General features: G+C 60.8%; 1 protein-coding gene across 4 annotated transcripts in view; it reads left to right on the top strand.

Moving 5' to 3' along the window:
• The window catches only part of MAD1L1 (mitotic arrest deficient 1 like 1), a 271,713-nt gene that overhangs the window by 104,739 nt on the left and 139,347 nt on the right, over positions 1-27,627 (top strand). For 3 of the 4 annotated variants that reach the window (XM_010966461.3, XM_045504459.2, XM_045504490.2), the window contains one exon: positions 22,755-22,899. In XM_010966461.3, the coding sequence (XP_010964763.2) occupies positions 22,755-22,899 (145 nt within the window). Of the gene's footprint in view, positions 1-12,319; positions 12,415-22,754; positions 22,900-27,627 lie in introns of those variants that run through there. The other variant, XM_074345526.1, reaches the window with a different exon arrangement.

Raw genomic sequence — 27,627 nt, 5'->3', positions numbered from 1 at the left:
ATTGTCTTCTTTTTTAGCAACAGCCGGTGCTGCTCCCGTGTCCACAGAAGATGAAGCCCTGCATATGTCTGGGAGCGCTGGGCACCCTCCCTGCAGGGCCTGCTGCCTTTCTGCTTTGAAATTAAAGGAAGGCTGGATGGAGGAGGAGTGTGTGCTTCTCCTTCAAGCAAAAGCTTTCAAAACATGTTTTACAATAATTTTTGCTACTTAATGACTTTTAAATTTGAAACATTACCTTTATGTACGTCACTTTTTATTGACGTGTAGCATGTATAAGAAAAACACAAATGATCCGTGAGCAGTGAAACCGGCTCCCAAATCACGAAGCAGAAGATCACCAGCCCCTGAAGCCCCCCCGCCCTCCAGTTCCCTCCCCCGATCCTGGGAGTCACCGGCCTGGCCGCCAGCCCCAGACCAGTCTTGCCTGTTTTGATCCAACATGACTGGGCCGTGAGCTCGTGACACGCTGTCCTCTGCTCACGCGCGTGTGGTCGTCACTGGCTCGCTGTCACTGCTGTGCAGTGTTGCATTTGGTGGCTGTACCGTCGTTCTCTGAACACCCCCTACGGCTGGTGGGCATTCAGGGTGGGGGTCTTCGGTCGGGGTGCTCGTGGGCCGCGCCGCCCTGGCCGTCCCCGCCCGTCTCCGGTGCTCGTGTCAGAGACTGAGGAGCGGGGCCGCTGGGTCGTCAGACCCCGTGTGTGTGTGTGTGTGTGTGCGGGGCGTGTCCCCAGGCCCCCGGCGGCGCTGACCCGACATCTGGCCACCCCCAGGCTCACTCGCGCTTGGTGCTTTCAGGTACGTGACGCGTCCTGGGGGCAGGGCTAGTGCTTCCTTCGTGTGTCCCCCTCCCCTGTTCCTCCGATGACCAGTGCGGCTCAGCGCCTGTCTGGATGTTTACTGGCCGTTGGGACGTTGTCTGTCTGGGATGTGCGTAGTCAAGCCCTCTGCCCATTTTCCTCTTGGGTGGTTGCGTCACACACCTGCTGATCTGCGGGAGTTTTTTATATGGTCTCTGTGTGTACGTGTGTACATAGCAAACACCTTCTCTCCGTATGTGGCTTACTTCCGGTGTTCTCATCAGTGTCTTTTGAGTAATAGAAGTTCTTAATTTTGAATCTTATTTATCAGATTTGTCTTATGTTGTTACCTCTTTTTGTGTCTTTAAAAAAAATCTTTGGTTACATAGATCAGGAAAATACTCTGCTGTGTGTTTTCAAAGAGCTTTGTTTCTTACATTTTACATTTAGAGCCACTGTCCACCTGGAATTTGTGGCGTGGGGTGAAGGGTGGGGTTCAGGAATAATACTTCTCTGGCTTCGTCGTGCTCCTGCTGCCCTGCTGCCCCTGCGCTTGCAGGTCCTGCTCCCACCCCAGGGCCTTTGCACTGGCTGCCTCCCTTTCTGGAACATTCTCTGGCCAGGTAAGGCAGCAGCATGCTCCCTGGCGTTTCTCTTGGCTCCTCACAAATGTTCCCTTGCCGGCCACCCCGTCTCCCAGAGCAGCTCCGTCCCTGTCCTCTGCCAGGCTGCTCTCCGTGCCACTCAGCCCTGGTCAGCATGTTGTTGAATCTGCTGCATCCCTTTTTTTGTCTCTCTCCTCTCGCTTGAATGGATGGGGCTTGGGGCGGGTGCTCTAACCAGTGTCAACACTCGTGGGTGGTCAGTGTTCCTTGCTGAGGGCGGGGCCCAGTTACACAGTGAGAGCTGCGTTCTGCTTCTGGGTGGGTCCTGCGGGGCCCTGGGGATGGTGCTGTGGACCGGTGGGTCTGCGGCCTCCGGCCCAGCACTGCCCTCCTGGCCTTAGGGATTGTCTTCTTTTCCAGGGTGACACTTGCCATCTGTGGCAGGTCTGTGTGTCCCGTTTCTCTCTCTGAATTGTTTTCGGGTCTTTGGGAGAAGTCCAGCTGGGCTGTCCAGCTGGTAACATGATGTGTTCATCCTGGGCCTTTCCTGCTAATTGAAGTCTGCTCGGGGGTGCCCCCAGCCCCTGACTGTGACTGGCCAGCACCCCGAATTCCTCTGAGCAGGGCCAGTCTGCTTCTTGTGGGTCCCTGGGGAGGGCCCTGGCCCCAACCTGTGTGTGCAGGACCAGCGCCGTCGTGTGCGGGAGGGAGGCGGAGGCTCTGAGTGGCAGGAGTGGTTCTCCCCGCGGGGCTGCTGCGTCTGCTGCTCCTCGTGCTGGACGCCTCGCTTCCACGCTGGAAGGAAGGAGGGAGGGCGGGAGGGAGGTGAAGAAGATGGCAGCTGTTATTTGGATAACTCTGTAAAATTCTGCTTACAAAAGGGGTGCGTTTCCATTTGGAGCACTTGACAGCGCAGGAGAAGAAAGCAGGACAGGTGAGGGTGAAGGTTTCCCGTAACCCTCTGCCTGGTGGGCGCTGCGGTGACCTGCTGGCTCAGGCTCTCCCCGGCACGCACACGTGTGAGGTATGCACTTGGCTGATGTCGTTTTAGGGAAAGTGCAACACTCCGAGCGTGTCTGGCTTGGGTCTTCTTATTTTGTTTAATCTTTTGTGAACGTTTTCCACATTAACTACGCTTTTAAAATGTGACTTTTTGGCAGTGAATTACTTTGTTTTTTTAAACGCCTTTACTGGGGTGTGGTTCCTGTGCAGCAAACTACACGTATTTCAGATGTACAGTCTGATGAATTCGATAGTGAATTACTGTCGTTGTGAATCCTTTATTTAACCAAATTGTTCCTGTTAGATGTTTGTCTTCATTTTTTGGTTCGCTGTTGTAAATGACGCTTCGGTCAACACACATGTCCCCGGAGCTTTGCTTGAATCACTTACCACTCCTGTAGGAGAAGTTCTTAGAAGCGGAGTTGTTCAGAAAGTACGCACGTTTTACAAGCGAGCAGGCCTGAACGTTCGGCTTGGGCTGAGTGCTGCTGTGTGCGCGTTATCTGGTTCAGCGCTTGAAAAGGCCCTGTCATCTTCTAGGAGAAAATACCGGAGAAAATCTGTGTGACCTTAGGTTTGACAATAGTTTTTTTAGGTGTAACACCAGAAGCACAATCCACGAAAGTAAAAAATTGATCGATTTGCTTTCGTTAAAGCTGAGAGCTCTTGCTCTGTCAAAGATACTCTGAAGTGAATGAAAACACAAGAAACCGGAAGAAAATATTTGCAAATCACGTATTTGATAATAAAAGTGTACGAAAAATACAGGAAGAACTCTTAAAACTCAACAATAAGAAGCAGTCTAATTTGAAAACGAGTGAGAGGTCTGAACAGACACTTCACTAAAGAACATACACAGAAGGCAAACAAGCGTAAGGCAGGACCCCCCACGCCACGTGTCATCAGGGAGTCGCGGATTGAAACAGCAGCGAGGCACCACCGCACCCCCTCAGAATGGCCAAAATCTAAGACACTCGCCACAGCACCCAGGTGAAGGGTACCTGGCCGGTGAGGCCTGGAGCAGCAGGCGCGCTCCCTCTTGCTGGCGGGGTGCAGCGGGGAGCAGCCGCCGTGGAAAGCCGCCTGGGGAGGCCGCGAGGCTCCTCTCGGTTCTGGCACACACGGGCCCCAGCAGCTGCCCTCCTAGGTCTTCACCCACGTGAACTGAAGGCTTTGGTCCACCCAGGGACCTGGACGCAAATGTCCGTAGCAGTTTTGTTCGCCATCACCAAGACCGGGGCAGCCAGGATGCCCCTCTGCAGAGGAACGGATGAGCCAGCCGGCCCGTCCTCACCCTGGAATGCTGGTCGGTGATAAAACGGACCAAGCTCTTGACTCAAGAACAACGTAGATGAAGCAGGAATGCATTTTCCTGAGTGAAAGCAGCCAGACGCAAAGGCTACCTGTGTGATGACTCACTCATCTGGCAAGTGGGCCAGGGCAGACCGTGGGGGTGGAAACCGGGTTCGCGACCTCTGGGGTGGGAGCCGGGGGCGTGGCTGACGACAGAGCAGGTGCGTGTGGAACTGCCCAGGTAAAGGGTACCTGGCAGGTGCGGTGGGTCTGTGCCTCGGTGCCCTCGGCAAAACCCCCAGATCAAGTCCTGCAGTGGGTGCTTCAGTGAGTACAGACAAACAGAAGGCGGTCAGCAGGTGTCAGGCACTGCAGGCGGAGCGTGGGCTGCGATGGCAACTCCGTCTGGGTGGCGGCCAGTTTTCACCACCACAGACAAGGCTGAGGTACATGTCCTTGTACAGGTGTGCTGGACGACACACGAGCGGACGTCTTGAGCACATCCGGGCACGGCGTCGCGGCCCGTGTGTCCTGGTGAGAACCGGCCGGTCTCCCTTCTCCCCAGCGCCCTGAGAGCTGTGGGCTCGCACCGCTGCCGGCACCTGGGGCCGTCAGTCTGCCCGCCGCCCGGCCGGTGTCCGATGCCATCTCCTTATGGGTTCCCTAATGACCCCCCACGCCGAGCACCTTGTGAGCGTCGTTGGCCTTTCAGATCGCGGCTTTGGTGAAGTGCTCTCAGCATAGCTGTTAATTACATGTTTTCTGTCTGTTTGTTCATAATCTCTATCTGTTTATTCCGTCCTTTTGAAAATTAATTTTTAGAGGAGCTTTTAATAGCTTAAGGAAATTAGCCCTTTGTCTGAAATTACGGTTTCCCAGTTTCACATCTCCCCTCTGGTTATAAAGTTTCCTTCCAGACATTAGTTTAAATTTTTTCCTGGTTGAACATGTGAGGTTTCTCCTTAGTGCTTCTGTTCTGAGGTTGTGTGCATGTGGAAAGGACATTCTCTTTCCTAAGTCACCAGAGTGTTCTCCGTTGTTTTTCTCTGTCGTGTTTCAATGTTTTGTGTCTGACCTCTGATCTGAGCCTGTCTTTCGATAGGACTTGAAGCAGGGTTTCACTTGCTTTTTCCCGAAGGCTTCCCGGCTGTCCTCGTGTGACTTCATGAATAACCGGTCTTCTTTCCAAGCCCGTTCCGCACGCAGCTGGGAGTCTGCGTGAGGGCTTTTGGTCGCGCTGCTCTGGGCTCTGGCTGGCGCAGCCGTGCTCTGCGCTCTCAGCGCCCAGGCGGCTGCGCCCTGCTCTCCACGTTCTGCACACGTTTACTGACACCTGGCTTGTCTGTTTGTTCATGTGAACTCCAGGGTCAGTTTGTCTAGTTACAGATAAACGGGGTTTTAATTGACATTGTACTGAATCCGCAGGCTACTTGAGGGGAGGGCGGGTGTGTCTGCGACGCTGGCCCTTGAGTTCTCCCGCCCTGGACGTGCCTGCCCGTCATTTCGTTTTCTTAAATTTCCACAGTTTTGAGGTCGCCTTCCCATGGATTTCACACCAGTCTTTCTCTTTTATCTTTTTGTTGCTTTTATTGGAGTCTCTCCTCTCATTATGTCTTCCGACCAGTATTCGCGCCGTCCAACCCGGAAGCGGGAGAACTCCGAGCTCCGAGCCATGATCAGGCTGGGGGGCTCCGGGCCGGGCGGACCTGGTTCTGGTCCTGGTCCTGCCCTTGCCCCGTCCCCTCTCGTCACCCTTCTGAGTCTCATTTTCTTTACTTTTAGGATGGGGAAGCTGAGAGATCCCCCACACGGGGACCCGCGAGTGTGGGGGGTGCCCTCTTGGGGGAGGCACCCCGTGGGGGGAGCTGCTCCATCTTGATGACTGTGCCCCCGGTGCACCTTCCCCTTCTCCTGGCCTGGCAGCGGGCTGGACAGGCGGAGGCCTGCAGGGAGGGCGGGCATGGTCCAGCCTTGCCAGGCCGCCCGGAGTCACTGCTGCCTGGAAGCCAAGGTGCGGTGGGGCCTTCCTTCTGTAACGTGCGTCCTAAGCATTTCACATTGTTACCATTTAAATGGGGCTTTTCCTGCTGCTGCAGTGAAGGTGGGCTCAGCCTGAGCCCAGCTCCTGCTTGTGTGGCTGTGTGGCTTTGGGATGCTGATCTCATAGACAGATGGCCACTTCGAAATCCCTTTCCTGTGAAGAATTGGTGTGGAGAGAAGCACTTCCCTTTGTCGCCAGCTTGGCCCTCCTCTGGACGAGTGCTGTGCGCCTCTGGGAGTGCCGAGCCGGGGTCGCCGCCCCTGAGAGGTGGCCTGTGTGTCCCGCGGGGCTCTGGGAGGGTGGCTCCCCGCTGGCCACACGGCGCTTGCACCAGAGGAGCACGGGTGGGGCCCGCGGTGTCTTCCCAGGCCCCCCGCAGCCCAGGTCTCCGGGTCTTTGCTTCCTGCCGGCACTGAGGCAATTCCTCGTTTGGCGTCCGGAAACCCAAACGTAGCCCTGGCGTCAGAGGCCTGAGTGCTTTCAGAGGGGAGCCAGCATGCGGGTGGGGAAGGACTCTGCCCTTGTGCCTCGGGGGCCTGTCTGGACCGGAGTTGTTTCTGCCATCCCGCAGGTCTGCATTCGCATCCTCCTGGTCTGAGCGCGGGGCTGCGGTGGCCCTCCTTGTACGTGTGAGGAGGGACTTCTGTCCCCACTTGTAGGCCAGGACGTTTAGGCCTGGGGACGTGTGGAACAGTCACCTCAGCAGCAGAACTCGCCTTCCTATCCAGAGCCTGCTGGACGGTACCCGGGGCAGACCCTACGTCAGGCCTCCAGATGAGCCTCATTTAAAAGGGGCCAAATCAGACCAAGTGTGCTCTCCCACCACAGTGGAATGAAGCTGGAAACCAATAATAAAAGGACATTTGGAAAATCCACGAATAGGTGAAAATTAACATACTGCATAATAACCAGGGAGTCAAAGAAGAAATCACAGGGGAAACTAGAAAGTACTTTGTAACGGGCAAGAATGAAAACTCAGCGTGCTAAAGGCTATGGAAGCAGAGACAGCAGCGCTCAGAGGGAGATGTAGAGCTGCAGGTGTCTGAGCTGAAAAACGAAGAGAGCTCTCAGATCGTAACCACCGTGACGAGCCGGGAAAAGGAGCAACCCAGACCCACAGCAAGCAGAAGGGGGGAAATGCAGGAGACAGGTGAACGGAAGGGAGAACGGGGCAGTGGAGAAAAACAACGAGGAAGCTGAATACAGTTGACAAGCTTTGAGCTGGAGCGGCTGAGCCCACACGAGAGGAGTCTTACTGGTAAAATCGGGGGTGGGGGGTGGAAGCGAGCCTGCAGAAGTGGAGTGAGTTACGTGAGAGAGTTACCAGCCGCTGCGCGCCGGCAGTGCAGATAATCCAGCCGAGAGGCACAAACGCCTAGAAATATGCAAAGCGTCAAAACCGACTCAGAGGAAACAGAAAGTCCCAGCAGACCCGTAATAGGTGGTCAGCATCTAAAGCATTTCCGGCAGAGCTTCGCTGGGGACTTGCGCCTCACCCTTACAGGAGGAGTTAACACCACACGTAGAAAAGGGGACACACTTCCTAACTCACTTCATGGTGCCGAGACGACTTCACAACAATAAATTTGGGTCCTGCCTTGAACCAAGTGCAGAAAGTTACTCACGTGAGTCAGAGGCCCAGATGCAGTGACTGAAACTGTGAGCCTCTCAGAAGAAACGCTGGTGCCGTGAGTCTTTGTGACCTTGGATGATCGCTTCTTAACTGTGATGCCGAGCAGCAGGTGCACAGGAGTCTTCATGCACAAGCAAAACGAGGTAAGTAAAACAGATCTCATCAACATTTGAAACTTAGATTTGTCACAGGACACCATTCATCCCAAATAAGGAAGAAAACGTCTGCAAATCACGTATCTGCTGAGGGTCCAGTACGCAGCGTATATAAAGAACTCTCACAACTCGACATGAAGAAAACAGCCCAACTGAAAAATGGACCAAGTGTTTGAATAGACATTTCTCCAAAGGAAATAAATGGGTAAACAAATGGCCAATAAGGACATGAAAAGATGCTCAGTGTCACTGATCGTTCGGGGGATGGGGGTCAAAGCCACGCGGCGTCACCCCTCCCCCAGCAAGGCGGCCGTTTCCAAACAGGCAGAGAATGGGCTTGGGGAGGAAGCAGAGAAATGGCAGCCTGTGTGCGCCGCTAGGGGGGTGTGAAAGGTGGGGCGCCTCGCCATCCACAGCAGCCGGCGCTGGACGCAGCCCAGGGTCCGCCGACGGGTGAGAGGATAAACAGGACGTGACTTCTCCGCACACTGGGGTGCACCAGCCTTAGCAGGGAGGGCCCTTGGACGCCTGCTGCACGTGCGGGAACCTTGAGTGAGTTCTGCTCAGTGGGGGAGACAGCCTGATGCCACTTCTGCTGGGTCTCTTGAGGAGTCAAACCCATAAAGATAAAGTAGGAGAGGGGGCAGGGGCGGGGGTGAGGCGGGGCAGTCAGCGTGTAACGGGGCAGAGCTTCGGTTTCAGGGAGATGAGTCCTGGAGATGGGCAGTGGTGATGGTCGTACGGCAGTTGGAATGAACTAATGCCGCTGATGCACGCACTTAGAAGTGGTTAAAACCTTACGTTACGTATATTTCACCACAGAAAGGGCGGAGGACGTCAGCAGACATTTCTGCGAGTGGGCAGCAAGCGGAGGGGGCGCATCAGTGCTCCCGCGAGACGCCCCTCACACCCGCCAGGACGGCCGCGATGCCGTGCGTGGCAGTAACGCCGCACGGGCACTTAAGTGTTACTGTGCCTCGCTTTTGTAACAATAACTTTAAAAACAGAAAGTGGTGCATCTTGGTGAGGACGTGGGGAAACTGGAGCCCCCGCAGACGCGGGCAGGGATGTCGGAGGGCGCAGCCGCTGCCGGCAGCAGCCCGGCAGGGCCACCACACGGCCCAGGAGACTGAAATCGCACACTCACACGACACCCTGCGCTTGGGGACCACAGCAGCGGTGCTCACAGCCACCGCCGCGGGGCAGGAGGGGCCGGGTGTCCGCGGGGCCGGGGAGTGGAAGACCGCCGTGGCACAGGCCCCCTGGGGGCGCCGCTCGTCCGTGAGGGGAGCGGAGCGGCCGCACACAGTCAGGATGAACCCTGAAAACGCAGTGCCACCCGAAAGGAGCTGGCCAGGGAGGGCCGTGTGGTGCCCGGTCCAGGAGCGTGGAATGCCCAGAGCAGGCAATTCAGTGCCTGGAGAGCAGGTCGGGGCCGGGGGCGTGGGGCGTGGGGCGTGGGGCGTGGCTGCTGGCGGCACAGGTTCTTTTTGGGGTGATGAGTCTCCTGAGCTAGTTGTCTGGGCAGCAGCGCAGATACACAGAAGCCTCTGACAGCTCGCGTGCGGTGGTCACAGTGGTAAATTTTATGTAAATCCTTCAGCAGATGGTCTTGTAATGTCGTTGATGCTGAGAACCAAGCACGGCCCATTGAGGAGGGGCCCCACATGCTCTCGGCACCTTCTGTGTAAATCGGGGGGAGGGGGCCCTGCGTGCAGCCAGGCGTTGGTCCCCCGGCCGTGGGGGGGGGCAAGGTGGAGGCGCGGATGGGCAGAGTCTGAGCCCACGGGGAGGACGCGGGCCCCCCGCTCAGGCTCCCAGAGGCCCTTCCCTCACGCCGGGCTGTTTCTCCCCGGACTGTTCCGGGTGCCGTCTGCTGTGAGGGGCTCGTTCGGGGAAACGGTCTTTCAGTCCCACGCTCTTGGTATCTGACACGTGGGGTGGGTGCGCGGTGAGCCCAGCACCGCACAGGACACCACGTGGGGGTTACGTGTCTGCTGGTCGGTCCCTGACGGGGGACAGAACTCACTGTTTGGGTGATCCGTGGGCCAGGCGAGCCCGGGCCTTCGAGCCCTTTGGCCTTTGCTCCTGGCGACCGGCTTGCTCCCCCTGCTGAGGGCACAGGGCAGTGTCCTCCCCAGCTCTGTAGCCGCCGGGCGGTGCTGTGGCCTCATGTTGGGACCGAGCCCTGAGAGTGAGGAGACCCAGGGGGACTGCCGTGCCCCCCACCCCTGTGTGGGCTCCGGAATTGGGAGTTGGGAGCCGGCCGTGCTGCAGTGGGGCGTGGCGGTGGCCGGGAGAGCCGAGGAGGAGGCCCTGGCGGCCCGTACCCTCCCGGCACGTCCTGGGATGTCGGCTTTTCTGCCACAAGCTCCTTGGATCTGTTCACCATTGTCTCCTTTGCCTGGAACAGTGCCTGAAACAGGAGGCACTGGATTTGCACTGATTTAGTGGATCCGTGGCTGAGTGGTCGTGCCTGGTGTAGGGCAAGGACGGGGAGGCTTCCAGACCCTGGGCGCCCCGTATCCAGAGGGCACGGTGGCGGATGTGGCAGGGCCAGGTAGGTGAGATTCAGCAGGCTATGTCACCGCAAGGGGCGCGGTGTTTGATAGGAGCTGTTGGCCCCGTGGTGCCAAGGTCTCTGTGCCAGCACGACCTTGTCCTGCCCTGGCCTTGGGCCACATGTGTGTCGGCTCCTTTGTCGGGGCCCCCAGTGTCTCCTGGGGTCTTCACAGGCGTGAGGTCAACTCTGAGTGTCTTTTTCTGAGAAAATAACCACGGTAGTGAGTGGGAGGGAGGGCAGAGCAGCGCCCACTCCAGTGTCGGGGAGGCTGCGCCTCTCAGGCCGCGGCTCCTGTCTCCCACCTGCTCTCTGCATTGCCCAGGCCCCGAGGCCCCCGGCCCCTCCCCCGCGCCTGGCGGTGGCCCTGCGACATGCCTGGCGCTGCGGTGACTGTCCCCACGGCCACTCAGGCTCATTTTCTCCTCCAGGGATTTCAGAAAAATCAGACAAGGAATCGTAAGCACACCACAGCGTCACGTCTCTGCATGTCTGTTCCGGCACCTCCAGGCTTGTTCTCTGAGCTGTCCTGAGCAGGGCCTCCTGAACACTGTTGACCTTCACGGCCTCCCCGCTCCCCTCCTGTCCTGCCCGTGTGGGTCATCAGAACACCCCGCTAGGCGTCCCGTAAGATGTCAGAATGAGAAGTAGAGGCACTGCATGGACGTCAGTGTCCCCAGAGTGCTCTCTTCCCAAAGTAGGGTCTGCATGGAACACCAGGCCTTAATGGGAGGAGGGTCCTCACAGAGTCGCTGAGCTGGCGATGAGCTGGCCCCTCCTTAAATCCCTGATCCTGCCCCCTGCCCAGCCCTCCTGGCCCAGGCGCCTGCCCCGGGCAGCCCGGCTGACTCGTGGGTGGGTGGACCTGTCTTCCCGGCCCCGCTGGCCTTGGTGTGCAGAGCTGCCGCTGGCTTTCGCCCTCTGCGGGGGTCTTCGTGTTTTTCCCGTTGCCTTTTCCTGACGCCCACGTGGTGTTTGCTCCATACATAAACCCGCCGTCTCGTCGGGGGGTGCTCCTCGCCGTGCCGCTGCCTCAGTCGTGCTGTCCCCCTTCAGGTGTGACGCCCACTCTTGGTGCTTGGCCACGGCCCTGGGTGACGCCCCTTCCAGGAGCCTCCCCACCCTGCCCGAGCGCCCCGGGCCTTGGCCGAGACCCACTACCTTTCCTGTCTGACCTCCTTCTGGCTCGCGGGGCCACAGCCTGGCCTTGCCGCTGGGAGAACTGCAGAGCTTCCCCGGGACGCCTGCAGCAGTCCATGAGCGGGTGCCTGTGGCCACTTGAAAGGCGAGCAGCAGGAGTTACGTGGAGGGCTGGCAGAGGGGTGCCAGCAGCGCGCCAGGTGTCTGTTAGCTTCTGTGCAGAGCACTTTGTCCTGAGGGGTCCTGGGGGTGACTGTTAGTTTCCTCGGCACCACCCTGCACTAGTGCACTGGGAGCCCCGACGTGTCCTAGGCTTCGCCGCCGCGTGGTGCTGCCACCTTTTCCACCCTGAGGTGCCGCCGGGACCGCGCCCAGGGCGTCGTGTCCTCTGGAGTCTCCTGACAGCCACGCTGCGGGCCTGCTCCCCGGGACGCACTTCGGTGCTTCTTCGCCGGCCCCTGGCAGTGCCCGCAGCATGGGACTTGCAGTGCCCCGCCCGTGGCGGCAGGGGGAGGGCCCCAGCTTCTCCAACAGGCGCCGGCCCTGCCCCGGGAAGGTCGTCTCCATCTGAGCCGACTCTCAAAGTCCAAGAGGAAATAAACCAAGTAGCTGGCCTTTCTCCAGTGAGGTGTCACCGCCCCGGCCCTGACGCCTGGGGAGGAGGAAGCGGTCAGTGAGTGAGGCTACACAGAAGATGATGAAGGAGGAATTACTAACTCTAAAATCTCATTTTCTCCTTTCATGTTTGTCGTTCCAGCACGTAAAATGCCCTAGAGGTTTATTAGCTCGGCAGCACTTAGAGGGCGTGGGGGCCGTGCTTGCCTGGGAGTCACTGCGAGGGGTGGGCGGTGTGCCCCTCCTCAGCGGAGACCCGTGGGCTGCGTGCCTGGGGGGGCTCCTTGCGGGGTGGGGGGCGTGGCGCTGCAGGACCTGCGTCCCGTGAGGGGCCTCACCGAGCGGAGTATTGACTTCTGGTGCTCTGGTCGAAGACAGCCCAGTCCATGGAAGAGAAACAGACAGGCGTGGGCTTTCTTAATCCAGCTGCCACGTGGCGACCAACGCAGCTGGAAGGCCCGCGGCGGGAGGGGTGGGGCTCGAAGGCGCGGAGGGTGCGGGCAGTAGGTGCTCTGGCACCCCTGCATCGCAGTTGCTGGTGGGCGTGGGGCATCTCCGGGAGAGACGAGGGTGAGTTGGTGCCCCCTCACCTTTACCGCTGGTCCGATCCTCCCCATCTGGTCCTGCCCTTTGACCTCCTGCCCTGGCCCAGGCGACCGGGATGGCGGGCGCGCCCAGCTCTGCGCCCTCGCACCTGACCACGTCCTGACCTTGTCCTCTCCCTCCGCTCTGTCCTTACTGTGTCTCCTGCGCCAGACGGGGAACTCCTCTCCTCGAGCACGGGAGCTGGCACCTTTCAAAAGCCTTTCTCCCTCTTTCTCTCTCTGTCTTGTTTTCACTTCTGCGTCGCTGAGCCTGGGGCTGGGTCTGCGGGGCGCACGGGGAGCGAAGGCCTGAGCTCTCGTGTCTGCCCTCCCTCAGCTCCGGGGCGCTCGCTGGGCTGGGGACCCGCGGGGACGTGATTTGTGGGTTTTTTGTCTTGTAGCGTCTGATTTCTGACCGTCGTTCCTGTCTATTTAAACGGCTGCGTTGGAGTGCCTCTGGGAGGAGGCGGGTGTGAAATGCCTGCAGGTGAGGGGTGAAGCGTCACCGCTGACCGAGCGCCCCCCAGGCACATGCGCCAGCGTCACCCCTGTCGTGGCCCTCCGTGGTCTCTTGGGGAGATGGAGTGGGGGGGTTCCTGAGCCGGGATCCTGATGGGGACCCCACCTGGAGCTGGGCCTTCAGGAGTCCCAGGCGTGTCCCCAGGGGGAGCCTTCCCCCCACCGCCAGCGCACTCAGGCCTACCTCCCGGCACCAGGAGCGGGGGTCCATGACCTTCACGCTGGCACCCACGCCACAGGCGAGGGGCTGCTGACCCGCCTGTCACTCGTGCGGCTGGAGCTCCGGGTGCGGGACGTGTCCTGGTGGGGCCGGCCTGGTGCCCAGACTCTCTCATCGCCACGCCCCCTTCCACATCTCTCCTGGGGACTGTCCACGCTCACGGGCATGCAGGGACACGGCTCTGACGGCCTCACTGCCCGGGCTGCCGCCGCCTCACCCTCACCGTGACTGTCCAGGTGTGTAAGTGCAGGCGCTTCTGTCGGCCCCACGCTGCCCCCTCCCTGCCTCGGGGCACAGAGTAGCCTCTGCCTGAGTGTTTGGTACTTGAGGCTCAGTTCCTGGTACTGAGGTGCACTGCTTAGGACCTCGTACTCAGGGCTCAGGGCTCAGGAATCAGTGTTGGGAACCGGAGCGGCGTCCCCCAGGAGCTGTTTGAAGTGTGTGTTTAGCCAGGTCTCCTGTTCCTGCGCTGCTCGGGGGTCAGGAGCTGGTTCACTCTTCTCATCCCAACCTCATGTGTTCTGGGTCTCTCTCCCCTGCTCTGGGTCCCTTAGTAAGAGCGCACAAGAAAGCCTGGGGGGCACGCCCTTCCTCCCCCTTGATGGAGGCTGTCGCCGGCCCAGGGCAGGTGGCACTCTGCTATCAGGCGTCTGCTGTCCTCGGTGCAGGGGGTGAGGGGTGTGGGAGGACATAGACGGCGCGTGGGCGAGGCAGCCCGAGCCTCGGATCACAGGACGCGGTTTTTGTCCGGCTGCTGCTTGGCTGCTGTGACCTTGGGAAGGCTGCCCCCACCCCCGGGCTGCAGCGTCCCCCACGGCGAGGGGGCGGGAGGCAGACGGTAACTGAGAAGCCGGGGAGGAGCACCGGGCCCGCTGCTCTGTGGGCCCTTCCCTGCGGCCCCCCGTGTGTGCTGCTGCGTGCAGGTCCGTGGAGGTGGCCGCCCGCGGGGCCTGGGGAAGTTGGGGTGCGGGGTTGGGCCCGGAACCACTCCAGTCTGTGAGAGTAGAAACAGAGGGTGCCTGGGGCCCAGGGTGAGCCGCTGTGCCCCGGGCAGTGGCCTCCATAGGGAGGGGAGCCGGCATCTGAAGGCTGTGGGCTCCCGAGGGGGCACACTGGATGGGCCGTCGGTGGGCAGACCCTTTCTGGACGTAGATCAGGTGGAGCCCAGTGGAAGGGGCCAGGTAGTGAATGTTTTTGCCTTTTCAAGCCACAGAATCTCTGTCTCAGGAAAGCAGTGTAGACGCCACGTGATGAGAGGGTTAGGCCACGTTCCAGAGCTGTCCTCCGCCCTGCTGGGGACGGTGGGCGTGACCGCATCCTCTGGGGTGCTGTGGGCTTCAGTGAGCTGGTGGGTGTGAATGCCCGCCCCCGCCTCCCGCCGTAGGTCAGAACCCGTGTGCCTCGCTGCCTCGCCCTGAGTGCGGGCGCCCTCAGTTACCCGTCTTCCACGGGCTCTGCAGGGCTGTGCTCATGAGGGCTGAGCTGCAGGGACCAGGGCAGCTGCTCCGGGGGATCCGAGGGGCTGCCTTGCCCTCCGGCCTCTGCCTTGTCGTTTCCTGAGTCCCAGTGGCCTCCTGGGGCGGGGGCTGCTTCTCCTTGGGCCTGGCACCTTGGCACTGGGTGCCCTGAGCCATCCTCACTTGGGCTCCCAACCCTGTAATTTGGAGGCAGCCCCACCCCTACGGTTACAGGTTGGTGACGGATCAGCTAAATTGGATTATTCATTATGGTTGGGATTGAATTGAAATTGCGAAGGGTAATTTTCCTTCTCACATTTCAAGGTCAGAGGAGAGTATTTACTGTGTGGCCTCTGTTTATCTGGGAATGCAAATTGAATTTGGTGATTCGAATTGATGAGATCTTGGGAGCTCATGGGAGGCGGAGGGGAAATGGCCCGCAGGCCAGGCTGCAGCTCCTCGCCTGCTTCCTAGGCTGCTCCTTTGGTTGGTAATTATTTCAGCCTTTGCTTTTCTCATTCTCTGGTTTTGTTTCCGCTGTTTGGATTTTTTTTTTTTTTGTCCGAGAAGTGTGTAATGACACTTGGAGGCATTTAGGATTGGAATTAGATGCTGTACGTAATGACAGCTGGGCGTCCTGGGCGTTGTGGGCGGTGGGGTGAGGCTCACAGCTTCCTCTCTAGGGCAGCCCCTCCTGTGAGCCTGAGCAGGACCCAGACAGGAAGGGTTGCCCACCTCCTGCCCTCCTGTCTCCGTGGTCCGCCTTCTTCTCCCCACATGAGCCAAAGCTACTACCTGGCAAGACTGACGGAGCCTGGGTCCCGTTGCTGCGCCCGAGATCTGGTCTCAGCCGTGCTGGTCGAGGCTGGCCATGCGGTGAGAAGGGCCCACGCTCTGTAGACGGGGCTCCGGCCCGCCTCCGCCCGGCTGTGTGTTCCCTGTCGGGGAACAGGGATGCAGCAGCGGTTCCCTGTGCTCCGGGGGTCTGGGGGCGCTCGCAGGACCCGGTGTGCGAGCTTACAGGCAGTGCTTAGCTCTGTCAGGCGCTGGGTCAGTCTTTCAGCTCCGACTTTATCCGGCTCCTGACCTCTTCTGCTTTCCTCTTTGTTGCGTGTGAAGCTTCAGAAAGGAGGCGGGATGTGAGCTCGCCCAGCGGCTCTCCCTGGGGCGGCTCCTCTCCCTTCTGGTGGGTCTGCCCGCTGCACACTCGTCCTGCGCTCTGCCCTTGTCTTGTTGGGGGTCTCCGCCACCCCCTTAGGCAGGCAGAGAGAGCAGTAGCTTCCTTTTTGTCAGAGAAATGGAAGTTCAGAGAGTTGCTCCAAGCACCTGAGCTCTGACGCTGAGGGGCTCTCGCCTGGCTTTGCTGGGGCCTCTGCCCAGGGACCCGGGGCCGCACGTATTGGTCCTGTTTCAGAACCTGCCGTGCCCTCCATCAGCGATTCTCCCCAAGCACGGCAGGGCAGGCTCCCTCCCCAGCTGGTCAGCAGGGTCCTTGCACAGGCCCAGCCCTGGGCCCCGTCACGTCCCTCTGCTCCCCCTCCTGCAGCCTGAGCTGCACGTGCCAAGGCCGCTGACAGACAGGTCAGGAGCCTCCCCGACACCTGCTTGGCGCCTGCAGCCCGTCCTGCCGGGTGCCAAGGCCCATGTCGCCCAGGAGCCCCGAGCCCTCGGTGAACTGGCCTCAGACTTGCCCTGCACCGTCCTTGTGAGCCACAGGAGAGCGTTTGTTGCAGACCTGCTGGTGCTCGCACCGGGCTGTGGGTGAGGTGCAGCAGGGGAGGAACGCACCTTCACTCAGCAGATCCTGACGTGGAGGAAGAGAATGGGTTCGAGTCAGGTGGCGGGAGGGGAGGTGGCTGCTGCTGATGGAAACCCAGCCGCGGCAACCAGGTGCCCACAAGTCAGGGTACACCCTGGTGTGAGGCAGGGAAACTGGGCCTGGCCTTGGACTTGGCTGCTCTGTGAGCTCAGCAGGAGGCTGTGGCTGATTCAAAGCGGAGCCTCGGTATGGTGGGTGGTGGGCGAGCAGGCAACAGTAGGGGACAGTGGTGGGGTGGAAGGGCCTGGACCAGGCCTGGAGATGCAGATGGGGCAGCGGAGCTCAGCGTGCGTGTGGAGGTGGGACTGTCAGACCTGCGGAGCCACGGCGAGGGGGCGGGGGCTGGAGCACGAGCTGCTCCTTGCCCGCGGCCTCTCCCTTGGAAGCTCTTTCCTCCAGAAGCGCTTCGGTGTGAGTTGTGGTCCTGCCTGTCCTTGGTCTGTGGCCCTCGGCCTCCCTGGCCTCTCTCTGCTTTCCTTAGTCGCATCCTGCAAAGTGCAGAGCTGGGGCCCAGCAGGGGAGCGCAGGCCCTGCCTTCAGGACCGGAGTGGGCGGGCCCACAGGGGGGCCCGCGGGCTGCGGGCAGTAACAGGCGTGGGCCCCTGCTCCTGCAGCACCCCGCCTTCCTTAGAGACCTCCAGGCCCGGTGCTCAGGGTGCTGGTGAAACGGAGTTGGGAAACGCAGCCTTGCTTGGAGGAAGCTGCCCCCCACCCCCACCCCCACCCCCACCCCCACAGGCCTCCGCGTGGTGGGCGCTCGCCGGTCAGAGTGCGGTCTGCTGCGTCGAGGTGTCCTGTTGAGCACTGGTTGTCCTGTCCACCCACCGTTTGTCCTCCAGGCCATGGCTTCCAGAAGTAAACCCTAAGTCTTAGCAGTGATTCCTCACCCCCACCACAGCCCCCTCTGCTGGTTGTCTCTGGAAGAGGAGGTGGCCATAGCTGAAGCCCCTCTGGCTGGAGCCTGGCCACTCACCAGGCAGCTCATCCCACCCTGGGCAGCTCTGAGAGATCCTTCTCTACCAGGATCTGACTGCCACCTCCCTGTCACCTTCAGACCACCTAGAGGTCAGTACGCGTCCCCTCTTCTCTGTGCCCTGCCCCGACCCCTGCAGGCGGTGAGGTCCCGAGCACCCTCGCTGTGCCCTTGGGTCGCTTGGCACACGCGGCACTGCTCCCTGCAGGCCAACCCTTTGGCTGGGTCGCATCCCCGCCGGCTGCTTCCTATTTCACTTGCTGCCGCAGGCATCTTGGCAGCCCTGTCCTTGCTGGTGGTGATCTTGCTCTCAGCCGAAACCCTGACATCCTTTGGGTATGTGCTGCGACTCAGTCGTGTCCCCACGTCCTGCTGGCACGGGAGTCCTGGGTGTCAGTCAGAGCCTGTGCTGGGTCAGGCAGCTCCTGCCGCTGCCGGCTCCCAGGGCCTGAGCTCCGCCTTGCCCTTTCCACGGCCCTTCCTTCCACTCTCCACAGGCTGATTTTCAGAATTTTTAGCCTGATGATTTCCTGATGAGCTGTGATGGCACCAAGACCTGTTGACCTCCGCCTCCTGGTGGCCCTGGGGCGGGGTGGAGCGGATGACGTCCCAGCTTGCGGCCAGCCTGCGAGCCCCGCCTTCTGACAGGTCACTGGGGGCCCTCTTCACCCCAGACAGAGACAGTGCATCACCAGTTTGATGGTGGCTCGGCTTTGTCCCAGCTGAGGGCCCAGGGCGCACGAGGCCCAGCACGGGAGACACTGGAGTTCAGGCACCGTGTCCTGACCGGGGAGGGGGCCCCGAGCGAGTGACCAGCCCTGAGGCCCGCCCCCCCACCCCCGGCGTGAGGCGGGGACGCTGAGGGAGCGCGGGCAGGGGTCCGACCGCTGCCCTTGGGGCCTGGGCGCGAAGACGCATTAGGGGTTTCGCGTGAATAAGGCGCCGTCTGCTGGTTCCCTGGTCCCTGCGGAGTGTGACCTCTGTGATCCCTGGTCCCTGCGGAGTGTGACCTCTGATCCCTGGTCCCTGCAGAGTGTGACCTCTGTGAGCTGCGCGCGCGGTGGGGTCGGGTCTCGCCCGCAGAAGACCCCCGGCGTGCTGCTGGGTGCTGTGTGGCGGGCACTGTGGACGGTCATCCGAGATGGAGCTCCCTGCCTCTTCCCGGTGTCCGTGTGAACACCTCCACCGGGTCCCTCACTGGAAGGTCGCTTGCCTCGGAGCCGTTCTTGTTTTGAATTTGGGTCTGACCACGGCAGCCGGCGTGTTTCTGCCCTCCGTGCCGACGCCAGGCAGGGCCTGGTGGGCAGCCCTGGCCCCTCCCCAGGCACGAGCGAGGGCTCGGCAGGGGCGCCGGTCCTTCCGGGGGTGGGGGGCTGCCGGGCGAGGGCGGAGCCGCGTCCCTGCTGTCAGTACAGGGAAGGTCATTAAAACGGCCCCCGCAGCTTCAGAGTGCGCCGTGTCCTTCCGTTGCTCCTTGAAGTAGATGTTCTCAGGCCCGGCCTTCTGATGGAGACCTCACTGAAGTGGGCCGCGCTGGCCCGTCACAGCGCAGAGAGAGCTTCTCAAAAGCTCAGACCTTATTTCTCTCTGCAGACGCCAGCCCGAAAAGGTCTTGGTTGATAGCTTGCCGGCCTCTCCTCTAGGAACTGAGAACTTGATTTTGAACTAAAGGTTCACAGAAATGCTGCTGACCTTGGGGTCAACTTCGCGTGGAACCGGAGGTTTAATTTTTTATGAGCTTTTTCCTCTTTGCTCCACAAGAAAGGCCACGATTGAATGGGAGAGCATTCCCCCGGGAGGAGGCGGCCACGTGGGCGCTGGTGCCGCGGGTCGGGGTTCCGGACCGCGGCCCAAGTGCTTCCGCCCCGCGGAGTGCTCACCGTCCTGTGGGCAGGGCTGCAGGATGGCCTCCGCGGGGCCAGGTCTGCCCTCTCCCCCACTGGTCCTCAAGGAAGGGGGAGGCCACCTGTTGGCAGGTGGTTTGAAAAAATAATTTGGGGCATTTTAGAGTGAATTCTTGGAAACATCAGACAGTTGTGCTCCTCTGGAAGACCCGGCCCTCTGTCTGTGCCGAACAGTCCAACCTTTGTTCCCCCAGGGCCCCTCTTTACGGCCGCTCTCCTGCCGACTGGACGCCCCCCACCCCAGCCTCCCTTCCCTACGCTCTGCTCTGCGGCCTAGTGCGGCCGAGCAGGGGGCTGTGGGGGAGAGAGCCTGCCCGGCTGGTGGGGAGGAAGGGGCAGGCCGGGTCCTTCCCCTGGAAGAGGGGCGTCCTGCTGCAGGTGGCAGCCGTGGACTTCAGTGGGCAGTTTTCCAGCGCTGGTTCCCAGCTCCTGCCCTAGGCGGGCGCTTCAGAGGTCTGGTCCCACAGCAGTGGTGCCTCCCGCAGGCCTGGGGTCCAGGTCTCTGAGTTTCTGCGTGTCATGATTTCTGCCTCTTCCCTTGGCTCCTGCAGCCCAGGGCACCTTGGCTGCTTCCTGGAGGAGCTGCCTCCTCGCTGTGCGAGGGCTCCTCCCTCCCCTAACTGGCTTTCGCTTTCTGCCTCCAGGGCCTGCCATGTGCAGGGAGCTCTCTGCTCTACCAAACACGAACGCAGCGTCCCTGCCTGAGAACGTGAGCCCGGGAGGTGTGGCTGTGGCGCGGCTCGAGCCCTGCTGTCTCCCCAGGGCTGACGGGATCGTCGCCAGGCCCGGGGAGTCAGAGCCAGGCTGCTGATGGCCTGGGCAGGGGCCTGGGGGCGCTGCCCTCTGCAACCTGCCCAGGTGCATTTCTGCGTCTGGTCTAGCTTTTGCAGAACTGAGTCCTGATGAAGCATTAGGGCTCACGGCAGGCCTCGGGACTTGGAGTGACACAGGGCTGACCAGCGTGGGAATGGAGCCCCTCCAGCAGAGACCCCAGGCCGGCCGAGCTGGTCTGTGAGGGGGCTGGTGCCCGGGGTCTCCTGCAGAGTTGTGTGTCCTCCGCTTCACTCTTTCCCCTCTTGATTTTATGAAAAGCATTTTGTGTCAGTAAGGACAGATTGTTTTTCTAAGCGAGCAGGCACTTTGTCTGCCTGGGCCCGGCCCCTGACCCCCGGCCCCGAAAGTCTCAGCTGTCTCCTCTGGGCTCTGCTGGACACGTGATGGGCTCTGCGACCTGCACTTGACACGCTTGTTCTCGTAGCATCTTGGGGCTGGTCTGGGGGCGCGGGTCTACCTGCGTTCCGGGGACCTGCACAGGGACCTGGTGGCCAGCAGACCAGATGCAGGTGACGTGTGCCCAGGCCTGCCCTCGGCTCCATTGTGCTGGACCGGGCCCCGGGGGTGGGGTGTCTGCAGTGGACGACAGTCGCCCTGGGGGCTTTGTGCCTGCTCTTGGTGGGGAGGTCTCCAGCTCCATGAGCACATCCTGCTTCCAAGACCGTGGTGCTCGGAGTTTGTTAGCCTCCACCAGGCTGTCCCCCCAGGCCTGCGCTCAGAGCAGCCCCTTCCCTGCACCCGGCAGGTGCGGTGCCATGCCGCCACCCGCAAGCTGGCCTCTGCTGCCCCCGGCCTCGGCAGCTGGGACCCGGGAGTACACTTTCTCCTACTTACACCCCTGCAGCAGAGCCGTGGTTTCAAACGCCTGTGAGCTTCCCCACCTGAAGTCGGGGAGTCCAGGGCCAGTCTCACAGTTCTTGATTATTGAATCGACCCATGAATAGCTTCAAATTGAACTGGAACTCGGAATAGCCTTTTCATATGTCTGTTTTAAAGGAATATTTGTACTTCTAAAATTTTTATTTTGTATTTTTGGTTATGAAGCACCTAGAAGTGGCAGGTGCCATCAGCCAGCTGTGTAGTTGGATTAAACATTCGTGTAAGGCTTCCTGAGGTGGCTGCCGGGTGAAGCGTGGGCCCTCGAGTGAGGACGTTGGTTCCGGCTCCCGGGGACCCGGGGCTGGTCCAGGGTGGCCCGACCGGGGGTTCTCCACTGAGTTCCTGCAAAGAGAGACTTCTGTCAATGCATGTTTCACATTTACTTTCAGATTATAGCTAACTGTTTAAAGAATTATACTAAATTGTAATTTAAAAAAATCCTGTACGCACTCAGATGTGGAATCTGACCACCTCCAAAGAAAGCTTTATCTGCCATCCTTGTAGATTAAAGTCTTCCTGAAATTGTGTGTCAAAGCAAAAAATAAATTACTGGCCCTCACACATGGTATGAGATGCAGGCGCGAAACAGGCCTTGTCTCCAGCTTCATATTCTCAAAGCTGTCTGCTGTCATCGGTCATGCCCGGGGAACGTGACAGTGGCACCTTTTCATCCTGATCATACTCTGTTTCTGGGTTTTGGGTTTTTGTTTTTTTTTTTTTGAGATTTTAAAGATATCTTTTGGTAATAGGTTTCCTTTACTTTAAGAAATAGTGTGAACACCTCATCTCTGCCCACACTTCACGGCACGCCCTCCGGAGTTAGTGCCTCCTTCCCCGGGATGTCTCCCCTTCTCCCTTCTGGGAGCTCTCCTGCTCATCGTCCTCTCAAAAAGCATGGGATGTCTGCTTGCAGGGTACCCCCCGTAGATGACACAGGACTGTGGGCTTCTGAAGTGTATGGGACAAGCCGGGGGCAGAGGACGTCCTGCGGGTTGTGAAGGACTGATGGCGTTTTGTGGGAAAGAGAGGCCACAACCACGCCCTGAAGGTGCTTCGCTGCCGTGCCAGGAAGTTGGGATGCAAGTCTAGGGTGGGGGGCGTCCAACACGGGGTGCCCCTCCTGGTCTGAGGGATGGCGTGACAGCGACTGAGGCTGCCCGGGCGGGAGGCTGGTGCAGTAAGAGGTGTGAGCGTCCAGCGTGTGAACCAGGCGGGCGCGGGCCGCGGGGACGGGAGGGTGCTGACGAGCGGCGCCCCAGGGTCTCCCCCAGGAGGCGTCCGCCCCACCCCTCAGTGCCAGTGCTCTGGCTGGCTGTGTGCAGGACAGGCCCCCGGGGCTGGTGTCGCACGTCCCGCGCCGAGCTGCACATCTGCGGCCGCCTGCGGTTCGTGGGAAGTGCTCACTCTGGTGATTTAGCTCATTCAGAAGTGCCATCCCGCAGTGCCGCGCGGCAGACAATTTTTCCCATTGTGTGTGGAGCCGAGCTCCCCTCCCCTGCGCCTGCCATGTTCTGGGATCACCCTGGGCGTCTATTTGAAATCCAGAAACTCCTGAAAGGCTTTAAGCAGCTATTCAGAAGTGAGGAAGTGACAGCGGGCTGGCTGCACCTGCAGCCCTATTTTGGGACCTGCGTGACACACGCCGTGCGGGGCCTGGGGACCTGTCGCCGGGGCTGTCCTGGGGCCCAGGCCTCACCGCTCTGCCCTTTTGCCTCCTGCAGCGCCCGGGAGCTGGAGAAGGCCAGGCTGCAGCTGCAGGAGGAGGTCCGCCAGGCCAGCGGCCAGCTGCTGGAGGAGAGGAAGAAGCGGGAGGCGCACGAGGCCCTGGCCCGGCGGCTGCAGAAGCGGGTCCTGCTGCTGACGAAGGTACGGGGCCCTGCCCGCGGGGGCTTGCCTTCCAGGCCAGCGGCTCCCAGCCCGTCCACTCTTAGCCTTTCTCCCCGGGGCCCTCACGTCTGCCGAGGTCTCTCCCAGAGGAGGTGGCTCAGAACTCAGTGGTCTGTGTCCTCACCTCTTGATCGGTTAGACGTGCGTGGAGCTGCCTGGGTCACGGCGCACGTGGGGCTGAGCCCTCCTCTGCCCAGAAGCAGAGCATCCTGTCCGTTTGGCCAGCCTGTGTGTTTCACCCTGGTTGCCGGGCGCGTTCTGATACGCGCTCCCTGGGATTCGCTGCTGGGGCCCCTCCTGGTGGAGGGCAGCGCCCTGCGTCACACGCCAGGCTGGGGTTCAGCGTGTCGGCCCAGCCCCCATGTCCCTCACGGCGGCGCCAGCCCCCTCTTCAGACCCAGTGAGTGCAGGGAGAGCTGCGGTGGGTCTGTGGCCCAGGGTTTGGAGTGGAAACTGTTGCTGTGTCCGGAGGCCCTGGGCAGGATGTGTCCCTGCTCCCAGCTTCGCCCGCAGGCTGGGCTCTCAGAGCTGTGCTGCCCTGCCTGCAGGGGTTCTGCTGTCTGGCTGGGTATGCAGAGCTCACTGGAGTGTGAATTAAGGTTCTTGTGAGAGAGCCTTATTTAAAAGTTGCCTTGGATGCTGAAATTTCAGGAGACGAGGAAGGAAGAAGCCGAGTCTGTCCCCAGATGCTCTCCAGGCGAGGGTGGGGGCGTCCAGCCTGCTGGGCAGACGCTCCTCCACCTGCTCTCCAGTGGAAACTGGGCAGGCCTGGGGGCCGCCCCCAACCTCGGGGCGCAATGTCAGCAGCCGGCTGATAGCTGCTGCCTGCTCTTGATCGTTTTTGATGGGGACCTCGGCCCTCGCTGCTGGGACCTCCTGATCATGAAGGTTGCAGAAGGCGGGGTCACATTCCAGCTGCTCAGAGCCTGCCCTCTGACAGCCTCTCCGGCACCTTCCCCTCTGTGCCCCGCTGTCCCTCAGAAGAAGACCTCACAGGTGTCTGGCTTCAGTTGGGCTTCCCGGCCGAGCCCCTGCTGGCTTTGTAGGTGGCCTCGCACGGGATGTGCTCGGAAACATCCTCACCTGCACCCCTGCTCACGGTGCTTTGTGCAGAGAAGGCGCGGTCCTCACGCCTGGTCGGTGACATGGAGCGAGCTTCTGCGGCCCCCAGTCTTCCTTGCCTTCCTTCCCCACGTTTATCGATTGTCCCTGTGCCAGCTCTACGGGAGGAGCCATGGTGCGGATGCTTGGCCACTGCCCTGTCCAGGGGACGGCAGGCAGGAGAGACGCAGGCTTGCCGCCGTGACGGTTATGCAGAGTGCATCCTATAGGGCGGCAGGTTCTGGAGGGGCCACGGGCAGAGCCCGAGGGTTCACTGCTCACAAACGGCCCTGTGGGTGGAGTGCCATGACCAGGGCACACCCCGGGTGTTGCTGGTGCCGGACCAGCGGGGCCCTCGGTGCAGCAGGGTCCTCGGGGGCCCAGGGGTCAGACAGGGCCGAGGCTGCGGCAGCTGGGGCCGCTGCATGCCAGGACTGGACGTTCTGTGGGTGAGGGATGGAGACTGTGCTGTGCTCCCTGACGTGGGGGCGCGGAGCTTCCCGGGAGATGGGTGGCAGGGCCTTTCTCTGTGGCCTCTCTGAGGCCCCATTTTCCCGCCTGCAGAGCAGACAGCTCAGGCTGGACACCCGGGCGTCTGGCGACTGAGTCAGGCTGCAGCAGCCCAGGGCCCTGGCTCGTGCCCAGTTTGGGCGTCCCCCCGGCCGTCCAGGATAGTCTTCCTACTTTAGGGTGTGTAACGTGAGTTTCACCTGCGAACACCCCCTTTGTCTTCTCAGGTGGCCCGTCTCGTCTGTGGTCACGGGTGGGCAGCGAGTTGAGACTCAGGTGCCTGTGTGGACCAGGCAGGCCGCGTGGGTGTGGGAGGCCGGGTGAGCTGCCACGTGCCTCCTGGGAGGGCGCCCCCGCCCCCTCGGCTGCTTGAGGTCCCAGAGGATCGTCCTGCTGTCAGGAGAGGTCGGCAGTCTGGGTGTTTATGTGGCGTGCTCCCTTTTGCAGGTTGTGGTGTGGGTCACACAGGGCACTCTTTTTTGTCTGGTTTTGGAGGTTTGGTTTTGCTTCAGCACGTACTCAGAAAACAGTGATGGCCCAGAGCTGGAGGTGGTCCTCGTGTTTCCGTGAGCAGGCACCTGGGGAGAGTTGGCGCCGGCCATCAGCAGGTAGAAAACACGAGGGCCACGTCACGCCCCTGCAGCCGGCCTTGTGGGCCCCACGGCCCTCATGGGCGCCCCAGGTTCAGTCCCCGCCCGCGGGGGCCTGTGGCTGGACTGGCAGCCTGTCCGCTCGGCCCTGCTCTGCGTTGCCAGGATCACGCAGGCACCTCCTCACCGGGGCTGGCGTGTCCCTGCCACGGCGGGTCTGTGCCTGTTGGTGTCTGTCGCCTCCTTGTTATGGGCTGTGCCTTCCTTCCTTGGGAATTTTCTGTCCTTGAAGGTCACTGCTCCGGCTCCCAAGGCAGGAAATTTCCACTCCTGTCTTCCGCCGGCTCAGCAGGTCGGAGTGGATGGCGCTTTCTGGCCTGATCAGTCCTCAGCCGGCCGCTGCGCTCACAGGCATTGCTCTGAGTGAGGGTATTGATTGCCTGGCGCTGACAGATTACTTATACCGACTGCCGCTCCGAGGCGTGTTTGCAATGGATCGATGCAGTCGCTCGGCCCCGCTCCAGCTCGCGGGCATCTGTCTTCCCGGCCTGCATGATTAAGCTGTTCTTCTGGCCGGGCTGCGGAGGGTGGAAGGCGGGGGTTGGTCGGGGTGGGAGCACTCCGCCCCTTCTCCTCGGTAATAACCTGGTAACCCCGAGAGGGCTCCTCACTGTGGCTCCCTCCCCTGTCAGAGAGCCTCCTCTTCAAGGCGCCCCAGGGGGCAGCGGTCAGGCCTGAAGGCGTTGATCTTTGCTGATCTTTGCTGTCCTTGCCTGGGAGAGGCCGCACCCCCTTCCACCGCCCCCCAGGCCGTCTGCCCTCTGCAGCAGGCTCACCGGGGGGCTCTCCCTCCTGCTCCCGAGGAGGGCCCTGTGCTTGGCATTTCAGAGTGCAGTGCTTGGGGTGTATGGTTTTATTTTGAGACCTTATTAAGCAGCTCCAGTCTAAGGGTTTAATTGTTACTGATAGCTAAGAGTGTAATTACCTTGGTAAAATACCATGACTATTTTAAGCAGTTGAAAATTGGCTTCCAGAACTGGGTGAACACAAACCATTTTCCCATTTGAAACGAGCTATTTCCAGTGTGCCCCTAATATTCCACAACATGGTTACAGAATCTTATCTGTAGTCTAAGCAGTGAGCGCTTTTAACACAAAGTTCTTTAAAATGAAAGTAAACCCCCCCCATGCCGAAGCGGAGTGGCCTTTGGGGAAGGACGCCGGGCACTGGTGCCCTACTCTCCCCTCGTGATGGGTCCCCGAGGGGAGAGAGGTGAGAGGCGGCCCCTCCGGGCCTGGGCGTGCGCGGGCTACGCAGCCACGCAGCATCCGAGCCCCCGCTCTGGAGACGGGGGTGGTGACGGTAACTCCCTCCTCCCTGCCCCGCTGGCCGGCCCGGAGGACCACATGCACTCGCGCCTGAGGCCTCCTGTGTGAATTACAAACCCCCTCAGGAACTTGGGCCACCATCCTGCCATCTGGAGACCCAGCTTCAGGCTGGTCCCAGGTGACACACGTGGTGGCTGTGTTCTGCCCTACCCGGCGCAGATGGGCGTGGACAGGTCACGATGCCGGGACTGAAGTGGCCTCCGCCCGTGGAGCCAGCAGGGACAGGGAGACGGGCAGCTGTGCCTGCGGCCCACAGTTAGGGGGATGCGGGTTGCGGGTCTGGGGAGCTGCAGACCGGCGGCAGCGGAGGGGCTGCCCCGCTGCCGCAGAAGGCGCACTCTCGGGAGGTGAGTCGAGGCAGGAAGCACAGGGGTCCCCCCCCCCCCCCCCCCCCCCCGCCTGCCTGCCCGCCCGGAGGAGGAGAGGGCTGCTCGGACCCACAGGCGCCCTCCGGGAGCACTCCCTGCGCCTCTCAGGAAGCTTCAGCGACTCCCCCCAGGGTGACCTGTGCTCTTTTGTCTTGTGCAGAGACTTCCTGGATTAATGGAATCCCCGTCTGTTTGCAGTTTTCTAAGTTCTTGTCATAAACGCCTACCCTGTGAATTTTGACGTGGGTTATTTTAATACCGTTCTGTCCAAAAGATTTTCTCATGTTCTCTCTGCACTTGTAAAGGCCGACCTTCAGGCAAGGTCTGCGTGCTCCAAGCTCAGAGTGTAGCGTGAGGAAGGTGGAAGGGACCGAGAGAGCCCAAGCTCGCCCTCTCAGGCTCGGGAGGGGCCCCCTCCAGTTGGGGCAGAGAAACAGGCGCCTGGGAGTGCGAGGCGGCTGAGGAAGGTGAGGTGTGAATGGGGGTGTGCAGGGCCGGAGGGTCGCTGCCCCTGCGACAGGGACTTTGCAGAGAAAGGAGGGGCAGCACCTCCAAGAGCACGTGTGAGTCCTGGTGCTGAACTCTGTGGGCGGCTGTGTTTCACGTGTCTTGAAAAACAACGTCAGGTCCACAGGAAGCTGTGACGGTGGTAGGGGGGTGGTAGGGGGCCCGCGTGTCTTCCGCCGGCTTCCCTGATGGTATGGTCTGGGCGTTCTGACCCCCACGGAGTGTGCGGGCTCGGGAAGCGCC

Source organism: Camelus bactrianus, chromosome 18 (genome assembly GCF_048773025.1).
Source record: "Camelus bactrianus isolate YW-2024 breed Bactrian camel chromosome 18, ASM4877302v1, whole genome shotgun sequence".
NCBI classification, from domain to species: Eukaryota; Metazoa; Chordata; class Mammalia; order Artiodactyla; family Camelidae; genus Camelus; species Camelus bactrianus.
The sequence above is the reverse complement of the archived record's forward strand: the minus strand, read 5'-3'. Positions and strand labels throughout refer to the sequence as shown.